Source organism: Nycticebus coucang, chromosome 17 (genome assembly GCF_027406575.1).
Source record: "Nycticebus coucang isolate mNycCou1 chromosome 17, mNycCou1.pri, whole genome shotgun sequence".
NCBI classification, from domain to species: domain Eukaryota; kingdom Metazoa; phylum Chordata; class Mammalia; order Primates; family Lorisidae; genus Nycticebus; species Nycticebus coucang.
The window spans coordinates 33,880,180-33,892,397 of NC_069796.1; the positions used below are offsets into that span (position 1 = coordinate 33,880,180).

General features: G+C 52.9%; 1 protein-coding gene and 1 pseudogene across 2 annotated transcripts; both read right to left on the bottom strand.

Annotated features, from left to right (window-relative positions):
* Window positions 1-1,831: 1,831 nt before the first annotated feature.
* LOC128568888 (uncharacterized) lies at window positions 1,832-2,964 on the bottom strand (annotated as a pseudogene). Its single transcript, XR_008375240.1, has one exon. The product of XR_008375240.1 is annotated as an uncharacterized LOC128568888 (transcript).
* On the bottom strand, window positions 1,832-10,434 carry CXCL14 (C-X-C motif chemokine ligand 14). The gene is made up of 4 exons (XM_053566861.1): window positions 9,785-10,434; window positions 9,511-9,616; window positions 5,938-6,051; window positions 1,832-3,001 (listed from the first exon to the last, which is right to left on the bottom strand). Exons 1-4 carry the CDS (start codon window positions 9,849-9,851, stop codon window positions 2,986-2,988), a joined length of 303 nt encoding a protein of 100 aa, XP_053422836.1. The 5' UTR covers window positions 9,852-10,434; the 3' UTR covers window positions 1,832-2,985.
* Between the last annotated feature and the right edge of the window lie 1,784 nt (window positions 10,435-12,218).

The following is a 12,218-nucleotide window of genomic DNA, read 5'->3' on the forward strand; positions in this document are numbered from 1 at the left end:
GCATGAGGCCTGGCCAGGACGTACCTGTGGGCAGTTGGGGGCAGTGGCATTGGGATCTAATGTGGGCCTGCCTTGTTAGGCTGGTGGTTCCTGATGAAGGTGGAGCCAAGCCTGCAGGTGGGCTGGGTCTGGCCTACGTGCAGAGGAGTAAGCTCCTCCCAACTCTGGGCGGTCCTCGAGAGCTACAACTGCAGGTCTCACTTAGGAAGGCCGCCTGGCCTCCATTTGCTGCCTACAATCACTGCCCTTTCTGAAGTGTGGCGGGTGGACACTTCATAGAGCTACTGGGAAACCCAGAAGAGAAAAAAATGGGAAATGGCTCTGCAACCTCCGAAAAGGGGATTCTTCCCTGGGCCTGGCACAGTTGTCACAGTTATTCATAATCCAGTCTGTGACGTGGGAGGTCAGGGAAGGGAGGGACTATACGGGCCAGCAGAACTGGAGGAGGGTGGGCTGGCACTAGAGCCACAGGCAGGCAGAGGAGAGCCCGAGGGTGCCTCCTCTCCGACAAGGACAAGAAGACTGTGGCATGTTTAGGGCAAGTGGAAGGTGTGCAGGGAGCTGAAACTCTCATAGCACAGGACATCCCATGCCCAGGTGGCAGCAGGGGCTCTTTTAGCCATCTTCTTAACACTGGTCTTTCCCTTCTGAGCCCACATGGTGTTACTTTGGGGCCAGGGAGGTTCAGGGTCCAAGAAGTGGGGCTTAGCCACTGCTGTCCCCTGCCCTGCCCTCTCCCCGGAGACTCTCCCACTCTATTCTGATGTCCCTGAGGCTCCCTGTCCAGACTACCTTCTTTCTCTATAACAAAGAAGGGAATGGTAAGATGGATCCTACACTTTCACAGTCTCCAGCCCAGCGTGGCTTCAGTCTGTCCCCTCCTCCAACCCTAGCTGTCAGGCTACTGGAGAGTGTGAAGAATGGTGGCTTTGTGACCTTGGGCAACTTTCTTAACCTCTCTGGTCCTCAGTTTCACCAGGAGGAAATAGGACTATGATGAGAGAGGGTTTGCAGTGGCACCCTGTGAGGGACATGCTAGGACAGAGTGCACACACACAGTGCACTCTAGAGAGTGTGTGCAGAGCCAACCTGTCAGGATAATGTCTGAGGAGGTGAAGGGAGTAAGTGGCTCCTGGCTGCTAGTGTAGCAGGCAGGGTAGAGGCGTGTCCCCTTGAACGGTGCTGCTGGGTGTGGGGGACCCAGAGCAGGGACAGAGAGGCCTGTGTCAGTGCCTGGCTGACTTAGGATATGGTAAGACACAGGATGGCGGGTAGTTCGTGTGACGTGCACAGTGGCCTAGTCTTGTGAATGTGACGATAGCTCCCATGTAGGGAGTCCTCCCTGTGCCCTGGTGTCCTTCTTAGTGTTTTCTGTGGATTACCCTGCTAGGTCTCCAGAGCACTGAGGTGTGCACTATTGTCATGTCCATTTGACAGCAACAGAGCCTCTGCATCTCCCAGGTAGCTTGGCTCCAGGGCCCTCCAGCTGGGCACTTCCGGTCTTTCGCCACCTCCCGCCCCAGCCATCTTGGAGTGCTGGGCTGCACTGCACCTTGCCTGACCCATCTACGTCCTTTCTACATGGGACGCAGCAACCTGCTCGTTCCCATCAACCTGCAGCAGGTGTGGGAGTCAGGTAGGAAAAGTGCCTCAGCCTGGCTTCGGGATGTCACACAGCTCTACGCATTCCACAGAGGGCGACGGTGGTAACAGGTATGTGGGAAACACCAATTTTCTTTCCCGATACATTTGTCTCTGTTTATTCAGGATGTAACGAATAGTTGAGTGTCATCCTAGCTTCATTAAATAGAAAAAAGTCAGTAGCCTGGAATTTTGGTACATTTCAAATATATTTTATTACTTTTCTCTTTGTCTTAGAAAGAATATGAAACCTGCATGCAATGCTAATGGTTTCTGACATGTACATGGCATGTGACACAGCGGTACACGCGGCAAACGCGGAAGGGCAGTGTGTGGAGGGCGCTCTCAGGGGTGTATGTACACAGGAAAGGGCGCGCGGCCATCTGAGCTTTCAGTAGGGGACTGCATGGTTTACCATGGAAGAGTTATGGGGGAGGCCTGAATATATTGCTTGATACTGCATGTCCCATTGCGGTGGGGGAAAGAAACATGCTTTGAAGGTTTTCCCTTGTCAACAGAATGCGCGGCTGTTGCTATGAACTGTGCATGTATTCATATATTTTTAAGTTTTCTCCTAAGGTTTTCGCTCAGTGTTGGGAACCTCACATGCTTCCAAAACATTAAATATTGAAGCAGTGAACCTTTCGGAAACCCTCTGGTTGGAGGAAAGATCCCACACCTTCTTTAAGGATCATTTGCCTCGCCATCACAGGATCTTGGAAATGATTCCTAGAGTGTGTAAAAATTAACCAGGGGGGAATGAAGCACATTTTTCTGGCAACCAAACTTGAGTTCCTCAAATAACAGATGCAAAGAGACCTGCTCCTGCTTGCCCGGCTGCAGGGGCCACGGCGGAGTCACACTGAGGCTGTGACTGTGTCACAAGCCCAGGAGAGCCCGTGGCAGCTGTGCCGAGGCGCCAGGACCTCTGAGCGGAAGCTTTCCGAGCTAGGAATGGAGCAGCCCTGCAATGAAATGCCTCCACCAAGCTCGCTGTTCCTCCCAGGCGCTTATAAAGCTCAGATGGATAGGGACGTATGGACAAATACAAAAAGCATTTTTTTTTTTAAAGGAAAGGCAAGAATTTCCCCCTTTTCAGTACAAAGCAGCCTGTGATGAAGTCTGGAGCACAAGAGGGATGGTCTCACATCTGGAAGCCTTTCTCACACAGCTATAAAATGTAAAAACTGACCCTTGATAAAAAGTGCTTCGTAACAATATATAATTTGTGTCTTATGCCTGTGAGAAAGGAAGGTGTTTTTTTTTTTTCTTTTTTAAATCTGCAGTGTCCTTTGCTCAAGTCTCCCAACTGGTCTGGAGTTTTCCTATCAGAGACTTTTCACCCTATTCTTCGTAGACCCTGGGAAGAGAAAACACACGTGTGAGTGGCTCAGGACATGAGGCAGCTAATTCACGAGCAGCTGGCGCAAGGGCTTCACCCTCATGTGCAGGGAGAGCCCCTCTCCCAGATCGCAGGGGAAGGGGCAGGGACTTCTCGGAGGACGTGAGCACAGGGACTGCAAAGGCCCACACAGGCTTGCCTTTGTCTTTTCCGGCTGTCTTTCACTCTGCAATCTCATTTTACTCTATGGAGCAAGCCCTCTTTGCACCTGAGGAAACTGAGGCACCACAGACTCAGGATGTACCTAATGGCCATGGGCTGTTGGTAGAGAGAATGAGAACTCTTTCCCTGCCATGGTGGGCTGCTCCCACATCTTTCTACAGAAAATAGTGGGCCTGAAGAGGCATTCTCCCCCGTGACTGAGGCTCGTATCTTTGTATTTTGCCCAAAGAATGCCTGTTCTCCAAAATTGGCGGTTCTAGAAGCTGCCACCTGCAGACGGCGGTGGTGGTCAGTGGGGCTGGCCCTCGGCCTGCCCTCCCCTCCCCTCTCATGCTGTCTCCATTTAGGCATTTTACTTCCTTCGGTTTCTGCCCCTTGGCCACTCCCGGGCCACACTTCATACTCAGCCCATCACTTTCTCTTCCTTGTTCCTGATTTCTGAGCAAGACCACCTAATTATGAGCTGAAATACAATGCTTGATGCCATAGCTTCCTGTGGCCACTGGAAGCTCTGGTCTCTGAGGTGCTCGGAGCTCCCTTGCACCCCACCGGTCTGGGCCTGCCATATACATTTCTCCTTCTTCCACCAGGGTCAGTATTCTCTTCCTCTGTGAAGAGGACTTTAAACAGTTCCTTTATCTCCACTTTACATTCAAAGACATTTTCAAGCTTTTATCAGGGAGAGAGGAGGGGACAAGGGCATGCCTCCTTCCTCTCCCAAGACACCTCAGCACTCCAAGGAAGTGGGGGGAACTAAGGAAGTGGGGGAAGGCCTGGCAACAGAGAGGCACGATGCTTTCACTATTGGAGTTTGTAGAAATAGAAAAGAGCAAGGCCATGGTTAGACCCAAGGTGCCTCTTCTTCCAAGCTACGGTCCAGGTGGTGGTGGGGAGCAAGGTGGGCAAAGGTTTGAGCATCTCCCCACAGTCAGATCAAGGTGGCCTCAATCTCCTTCATGAGCTGGCCTGGGGTCAGCCTTGTTCCACTTTTGATGACATAGGGCCTGGAGGGTAACAGACAGTGGGTGGAACAGGCAGGCTCTGTTTCTGCCACGTGAGCTCCCTGGCCTGACCAGAAAGAGGGTTCATTCCCATCAGATTTATAGAAAATAATCTCACTCTCATCACTTTCTATTTCAAGCAACTGCAGACGAGGCAGTTTTGGAGGTAGCAGAAAAGGCTTAGGTACAGGGCATGGGGCTGAGTACTGGCTACAGGAGGGCTGGGCAGGGTGATGGGGAGGGCACTGCAGGCACCCACTGTAGCTGTGCTTTTGGCACTGGAGAGAGGGGGTTGGTGCCAGGAGGTCCCTTTTCTGCCCTGGCTTTGCCCTGTGCTCCCAGGCAAGTCACTTCCCACTCCCACTTAGCCTTGGTTCTCCTCTGCAGGAGGTGCTCCCTCATCTGACCCCCATAGGTCTGGGCACTGTATACGCTTTTCCTTCCTCTACCCTGGACCCAGTACTCTCTCTCTCTCTCTGCAAAGAGGACTTCAAACAGTTCCTTGATACCAGTTCCTGGGGAGGTTACCTGCGTGTGTGTGTTCTTGCACTTCCCTGGTCATGCCACACAGGTAAAAGTATAAACAGGCCCTGAGTGTTCGAGGATGGGCCTGCACCACGACAGGCTCATCTTCACATGATACAGAGAAGCCAGGACGTGGCCTCTCTGTCTGAGGCCAGACACAGGAACCTCAGGGGTCATAGCTGGGAAGTCACCTTCTAATTATGGGAAAACAGGCCGGGCATGGTGGCTCATGGCAGTAATCCCAGTACTTGGGAGGCAGAGGTGGGTGGTTGCCTGAGCTCACAAGTTCAAGACCAATCTGAGCAACAGCAAGACTTTGTCTCTAAAAAATAGCTAGGTGTTGTGGCAGGTGCCTGTAATCCCAGCTATCTGGGAGGCTGAGGCAAGAGAATTGTTTGAACCCGAGAGTTTGAGGTTGCTGTGAGCTAAGATGCCATGGCACTCTACCAAGGTGACCAAATGAGACTCGGTCTCAAAAAAAAAAAAAAAAAAAATTATGGGAAAACAGAGCTCAGTTAGCACAGGGGTCTGGTCCAGGGCACTGGTCATCTCACCACTACTGCCCCCCTTGGTTAGGAGTGACTTCAATTTTAAAAGGTCAGACCCAAGGAGTTTGTCAGGTTTCTGGGAAGCAAGGGGTGTGAGGCGTCATGGAGGGGAGATAGTTGTTGGCAAGGAGTCACTGGCATCAGCTTGTGGATGTGCCCACAGTTTTATAGTTAACATCCATGGTCGCTTAAGTGGTCACATTTCATCCTGTAAGAACCACAAGAGATAGCCATGCCAGGCACTTACCCAGCCCTTTGACAGCTTAAGTGATTTAAATAAAAAGAGGAATTAAGACTACAATGTCAATGCTAGAGTGAGATAGACTTCAGTTCACAAAAGGATAAGCCTCCAATGCTTCCCACTGTACAGGAGAGTCTGCTTTTATACCGTGCTGAGTTCTTTGGCCCTGGGGATATGTAAGCAGTGTCAGGGCATCTGCTGGTTGTAGATATTGTGGTATGTTTTCACCTATTAGATGGGGTTAGATGACCTGATTTGGCTAAGGGTCCCCCCCCATCCTGGGAGCACAGCTGGGCTTGGGGAGGTGGGAGGAGGGTAGAGAGGAGGTAGGTGTACCTGGGGTTAGATGAGCTGATTTGGCTGAGGGTTCTCCCCTGGGTCTGGGGAGGTGGGAGGAGGGTGGAAGGGTGGGTGTACCTGCGCTTCTCGTTCCAGGCGTTGTACCACTTGATGAACCGCTTGGTGCTCTGCAGCTTGGGGTGCAGGCAGTGCTCCTGACCTCGGTACCTGGACACACTCTTGGTGGTGATGCTGAAATGGAGCGGGACAGGCAGGTTGAGGAGCCTGAATAACAGCCCCTCATATGGCCTGTAGGTGGCCCTGGACTGAATCAGGGCACTGAGAGACTGTGGCCTCCTTCCTCCTCTCAAGGGAGCCTACCTATGTGCTCACTCCCTGACTGGGTCTTTGGAAGGTTCTTGATGTCCCCTTATTCTCTGACTCTACATTAGGGTCTAACCCTGTATGGAGTGAGCAGCCCTCACCTTTCTCCTTAGACTCAAAATCTGGAATGAAGTGACTTTGGATTTGAGGAGCTCAGATCATGATAGGCTCTCAGCCATGATAGGCTCAGACATGCCCTACAGAAGCCTCCTCAACTCCAGTTCCCCTAACCCTCTGCAGGTTGCCCAGGGCTGGCCATTCCTGGATTCTGAAGCAAAGTCTTACTGGGCCTGGAAGCTCATTTTCACTCTTGAGTGTCAGGTCCCAGTTATCTTAGACAAATAAGACCTCTTTTCTTTATAGCCTGAAGATCTCAGAACAATATTCTGACACCTATGGGAAGCCTGGTCATGTGGAAGAGAAGCAGGATAGCACCTTACAGGGTATAGGGCCTGGGATTGAATCCCAAGTTTGGCTATGGGACCTTGGGCAACCTCTCTGAATCCAGTTTGCCCATCTGTAAAATGGAAGCAATAACAGGTCCCATCTCATAGGACTATTGGGATGATCAAAGTATATAATCTGAGAACCTGGCAGAAACACCATGATATTTACTGTTATTAGGAATTAGTCCTGGAAGGTGAGATGGCCACGGAGAAAGAGTAGCCTTAGCATGTGTGCCCCCATCTGGAGATGGAGGCAAGCCTTCTGCCCTTGCAGCCAGGGCTGGGTCACAGGGGTGGTAGGAATTAGGAGGAAGCTTCTGGGTGAGGGAGGAAGGATGGTGTTTCTGGGGTGCTTGGCAAAATACAAGGTGTGAAGTGAGGATGCCACTTCCCGAGAGGCACAGTCTTATGCCTCTGCCACAATGTCTTATGGCAGACTGGATGTTGGGGCAAAGAGGGAAGCTTGGGGGTGAAAGTAGAAAGTGTCAGAGGAAAGGGAGAGGCCAGTTAGTTCTCCACAGGTAACAAGTTTAAAGTGTCAGGGCTGATGGGCCAAGTTCTAGAAGGGGGCATGATTGCTGTCATCTCAGTCTCCCGAGTGATGGAGAGAGAACATCAGATCTTGCCATCAGAATGGGGAGAGAATGTTTCTGGGTGAGCTGTTCTCTTCCCTTCTCTGTGCTCTGAGTTTTTGGTCCCCACCAGGGCCAGAGCTCCTAGGGGCAGGGATGGGCTTTCTGCTCATGCTGAGTGACTGAGTGCTGCCATCACTAGACCCCTCTGGGCCTTGAGCATGGGCCAGGCTTCAGAGTGTGCCATTGTACCCAGTCATCCTGCAGGAATTTAGGAAATGCTTTTCTCTGCCTACGAGGCTGCTTCTGCACTCTGAAGGAAAGGACGAGGCGATGCCTAATGAAAACTCCCTTCTCAGTCAGTCAGCGTGCAGGTTGAGCATCCGAAATCCTGAAGGTCAGGGAGAGCAGAGAGGGACGCTGGTCCTCCCACCACAGTGCTCAAATGCTGTGTCATCTGACTGGGATTATGGAAATCAGTTTTGGAAGGCACACAGAAGGATTTGTGACCCCAGCAATATCAGAATTCTGAGTCCTGTGACCTGTCCTCAGCAGTTCTTGGGGTGCTGAGGGTTTTAGTGAGAGCTCAGTGGATGTATGATGCAAACTGCCCTTTCTAGGATCTGGACCCTTCTAGATCCTTCTGGGTGCAAGGACTCCCACTCCCGAAGCACACTGCTCCACTCCATCCCCACACCCCTAGCCTCAGCAAGGATTTCTGGGTGACTCAGGGTGAGCTGGGAAACTCGCTTTTGTTCAGACTTTGTGGCTGAAAACCTGCTTTGGCAAAAAGTGCTGGCCCCTTGTCTGATCTAGAGAGTTTTAGGATCTTGTGAGGGGAGAGGAGCTTCCAGCCCTTCAAGGATGGGGTGGGGGTTGGAGGTTTAGGACAGGGTGACTGTGTGCTGATCTCTTGTGTGCAAGTTTTCACAAGGCAACATAAAGCCTTCTCATGAACTTCCTCTATATTTGGAAAAGTTTAGCCAGGAAAAGAGCAAGCCTGTTTACTTGCTTTTAGGGTATTACTACACTCCATACCCTGCTTTCTTCCCCTGAAAGATCTCAGAAACTTGCTTAGTATAGGGGGTGTTTTTCAGCTCTTAGAGGAATGAACTTTAACTTGCAATGCCTCCTGTCATTTCCAGCCCCCCACCCCCCAACCCCAAGGGTCTCTAGCTCCTCATCCAGTTTATTTTTCAGCTGCTTTTGTGGACTTGGTCTGAAAAGGCAAGGGGCAGGGACAAGGAGGTTAATTTAGGTGCCTCTGAAGGAAGGCAGTGGGGTTAGCTCAGGCCAGTGGCTTTTCAAATTCCCCTAACTTCAACCTGACTGTGCGGTCCCTAGGCGGGGGATGCGGGAGCCAGTGGGGGTGAGCCCTGCCTCCGCAGACACTGTGTGAAGGCCTTTGGGCCGCAGGGCCACCAGGGCCAGCAGGGCCAGCAGGGCCAGCCGTGGAAGGCAATTGCCCAGACTGAGAATAAAGTGTATCCTGTTTCTGGGGGAGGGGAAGAGGGCCCAATGGTCCATGGCAAATATTTGGTAGTTGCTTTGCCAAGGGCTTCCTTTCCTGGCCAAGAGTGTATTGATGGGGAAACAGCAGTGCTGGCCTCAAGTGGTTAATGGGAAGGCAGAGGAGTGAGGAAACTCAGTGTTCCCTCACGCTGCCCCAGTTTTTAAAGCATTCCACCATCCCCACCACACAGGGCTCCAGCCATGTGGCACATTAACCCCAGCAGAGCACTCTCCCCAGGACTGCTCAGGATCCTTGAGCCACAGGAGCACAGCTGGTAGGGAAAGAGCTGAGCATTCCCAAAATGAGTCTCTAAGAGACAAAACCCTGTGGTCCTCTGCTCTCTGACTGGGAGAGGCTGTGGAGGGAGAGTCAGGATTTAAGATAATGTCTGGGTTAATCCTCTGCTGTCCAGTGACAGGAGGGCAGCAAGCGGCCTCAGGTGGGTGTGAGGCTCTGATTTCTATCTAGGCGGTCTAAGTTAGCCTCCAAGCCATTTAACCCTTGCTGGCCCTAGCAGAGTGGGCTGCCACAGTACACCTGGGAGGCTACCCCTCCGACTCCATAGCACAGGTGAGCTTCAGAGGCTGTTTCCAGAGTGAGGGACACGGACCCCCTTTTCCAGCCTGTCTTCCAGAGTATAGTGCCAGCGTCCAGAGGACTCGCTGGGCAATGACCACGTCTTCCCAAGGCCTTGACAAAGGCAGAGGGAAATGTTTGTTTCCCTCCCCGGCCCCAGGCTGTGCCCCAGCTCTGGTAAGAGCACGCTGAATGCTCAACGTGAGGAGTGATAACTCACATAACCATCTTCTCCTCGCAGTGCGGGTATTTTGGCTTCATTTCCAGCTTCTTCACGTCGCTGTAGCGGATCTTGGGCCCCTTCCGAGAGCACTTGCATTTGGAGCCTGCGGAAGAGCGTGCCGGGACCGCTCAGTTGCGCCGAAGGGTCTCCTGAGCCTCCATCGCCCTCGGTACCCACCCACAGCCTCCGGGGGCCCAGAATGCCTAGAAGGTGCCGTTGGGGTTCTCCAGGACAGGACTGGGAGGCGACAAGGGGCCCTCCCGGCACTCACCGTCTACGCGCGAGGCGCACAGCGCCAGGAGCAGCAGCAGCAGCAGCGCGGCCGCCAGGAGCCTCATGCTGGCCGGAGGGGCGCGGCGCGGGAGCAGGGACGCGGGGAGGACGCCGGCCCGTCCGTGCGGCGGCCCGAGACACCTCCCGGCTCGGCTCTCTCGGGCTGCACCGTCTCCCGGCTGGGCTTGGCTCTCTCGGGCTGCACCGTCGGTGGGTGCCGGGGGCTTTCTGTCGCCGCGCGCTGCACTCCGCGCTCGGCTCCCGCTCTCTCCACAGCCTCCCTCCGCCCGCCCTGGCCTCTTTTAAATCCGCTCCTGCCCTCGCAGAGAGCTCGCTCATTAATATGCAGAACCACTCGGTGACTCACAGAGATTTCTCAATGTGGTGGGGGGAGGAGACCTTCCCAGCCGGCCCGCCACGGGACCGGACCGCGATCGCCATCGCAGCCACGCGTGCACACGCACAGTCACACACTCACACACTCACATCCGACACCCTCTGGAGCTCACACACTTGCTCACCCAGACTACAGCGCTCACGCACTTCCAGTGCCAGGCTTTGTCTTTCGGGAGCCCAGACGGTGGACAAGCTCTCCGACTCTTGCGGGTCCTTCTCGGCCAGACAGGCCAAGGGTTTTGAGAGGCTGGGAGACCCAGGCCGGGGGCCCAGATCTCAGTAAAGGCCTGAAAGGGTTTTGGGGTAGGTGCCAAGTGTGAGCGCCAGCAGGCCTGACCCCTAGGGTGTGGGCAGTCTCTGTTGGGCCAGCAGCCCTGGTGGCCAGAGTGCCTGGCCAGGTCTGGACAGGGGTTTGTCATAGACTGTACAGCAGCGAAGACATTGCCTGCGGTCCCTGGAACTGACTCAGGGAAAGTGGGGAGTTTGGGTCACTCCCAGAGGAAGGCTCCCTGAAGTGAGCCTGTGGCCTAGTGGCTGTGTGAGTGTCCAGGGGCTGGGGAAAACCAGGGGAGCCTCCTCATTGTCCCACTATTTTCCAAAGCAGGCAGAGGCCAGGGAGCAGTGCCAATGGTACCCATCTGGACGAAGGTCCTCCTATGTCCCAGACATTGTGCCAGGCTTCATGGTGTCCTGGTGTGGATCCAGCCCTGGCAGCAGAAGTCCCTGCCCCACTGTTTACTGGTGCAAGTGACTTTGCCACTCTAAGCCTTCATTTTATCATCTGGAAAGTGCAGAAAGTCACAGTGCCTGTCATAGGGTGTCTGTGAGAACTACAGAAGATCATGCATTAAAAGGTGGTTAACAGGTTGACTGACCTGTAGACAACACCCAGAAGTCTTTCTTGCCGGCAGCAGGATTATGCACATACGTATTTTATCTTTTTCCCTTTAAGCTGTTTGAGGTCAGAATTATGTATATATTTTTATGTATTATTTTGATACCTAAAAATTTGTACTTTTCTTCCAAGGTGGTATTTCTTTTCTTTGTTTCACAGGCATGAAAACAGACTCAGAGAAGAAAGCACTTGCATGAGGTCACAGAGCCAGGAAGCAGTTGAGTAGGCCGGGAAGGTCCCCTGTCTATGTGGCTATAGAACTGAGGACACACCTGCTCCTGGGCCACTCTGGTGCCTTCGGGCCTGGTGGCCCTTGGCCCTTCATTTCTTGTGCTGCCCCGAGAGACCCAGGGGCAGGGATAGAGCATCTCAAGCTGTACGGTCGGCCTGGAAGCTCCCTGGGGGTGCAGGTGCTCAGAGGGGCCTCTGGGTGGGGCACAGTCTGCTGAGGGGCAGAGTGGCTGTTTCTCTCCACTTGGGGCGCTTTTGCTGCCTCCAGTGGCAGCGGTGCATGAGCCTATACCTAAATGGAGGCTGTTGGTGGGACATTTGCATTTGTGCAGAAGAAAAGCGCAAGTGCTTTGGGCAATTTATGTTAATTTTTTGAAATCTAAAATTAATTTTTCTTAATACGGAACCAGCACGTGTTTGTTTCAGAAAAATCAGAAAACACACACAGAAGGAAGATGAGAAACACAAGCACTTCCACCCCCTCTGAGATCTCTACCAAGATGCCGGCGGTGTTGCCTTCCAAATCCCTTTCTCTTTGCTTTGCATGCATGTGTACAAATGGGATCAGGCAGTGTGTACTGTTTAATAACCTGCTTGTGTACTTATCAGCATATGAAGAACATCATCCTGTGCCTAGTCTTGCTTCTGTAGTACCTCCCATAATAGCATCATTTGAGGCCGGGTGTGTAATGGCCAGGAGGAGGGTGACTACCGTCAAGCTGCGTGTATGTGAACCTAGCTACTTACTAGCTGTGTGGCTTTGGGCAGATGACTTAACTCATTGATTTCCTCATCTGTGAGGTGGAAAAGATAATGGTACCCACAGCATAGACAGAGTTAAATGAGGTGCTGTGCTTCCCAGACCATGCTGGTCTCTGGTTTTCAGAAAGCCACTGCAGAAAGCCCTTGT

What these genes read in the sequence shown, in the direction of transcription:
- CXCL14 (XM_053566861.1), bottom strand. Translation starts at nt 9,851, where the DNA reads ATGAGGCTCCTGGCGGCCGCGCTGCTGCTGCTGCTGCTCCTGGCGCTG. An exon ending in GTGCGCCTCGCGCGTAGACG is followed by an intron (nt 9,617 to 9,784) that starts GTGAGTGCCGGG and finishes GCTCTTCCGCAG; the next exon opens with GCTCCAAATGCAAGTGCTCT. An exon ending in TGCGAGGAGAAGATGGTTAT is followed by an intron (nt 6,052 to 9,510) that starts GTGAGTTATCAC and finishes GCTCCATTTCAG; the next exon opens with CATCACCACCAAGAGTGTGT.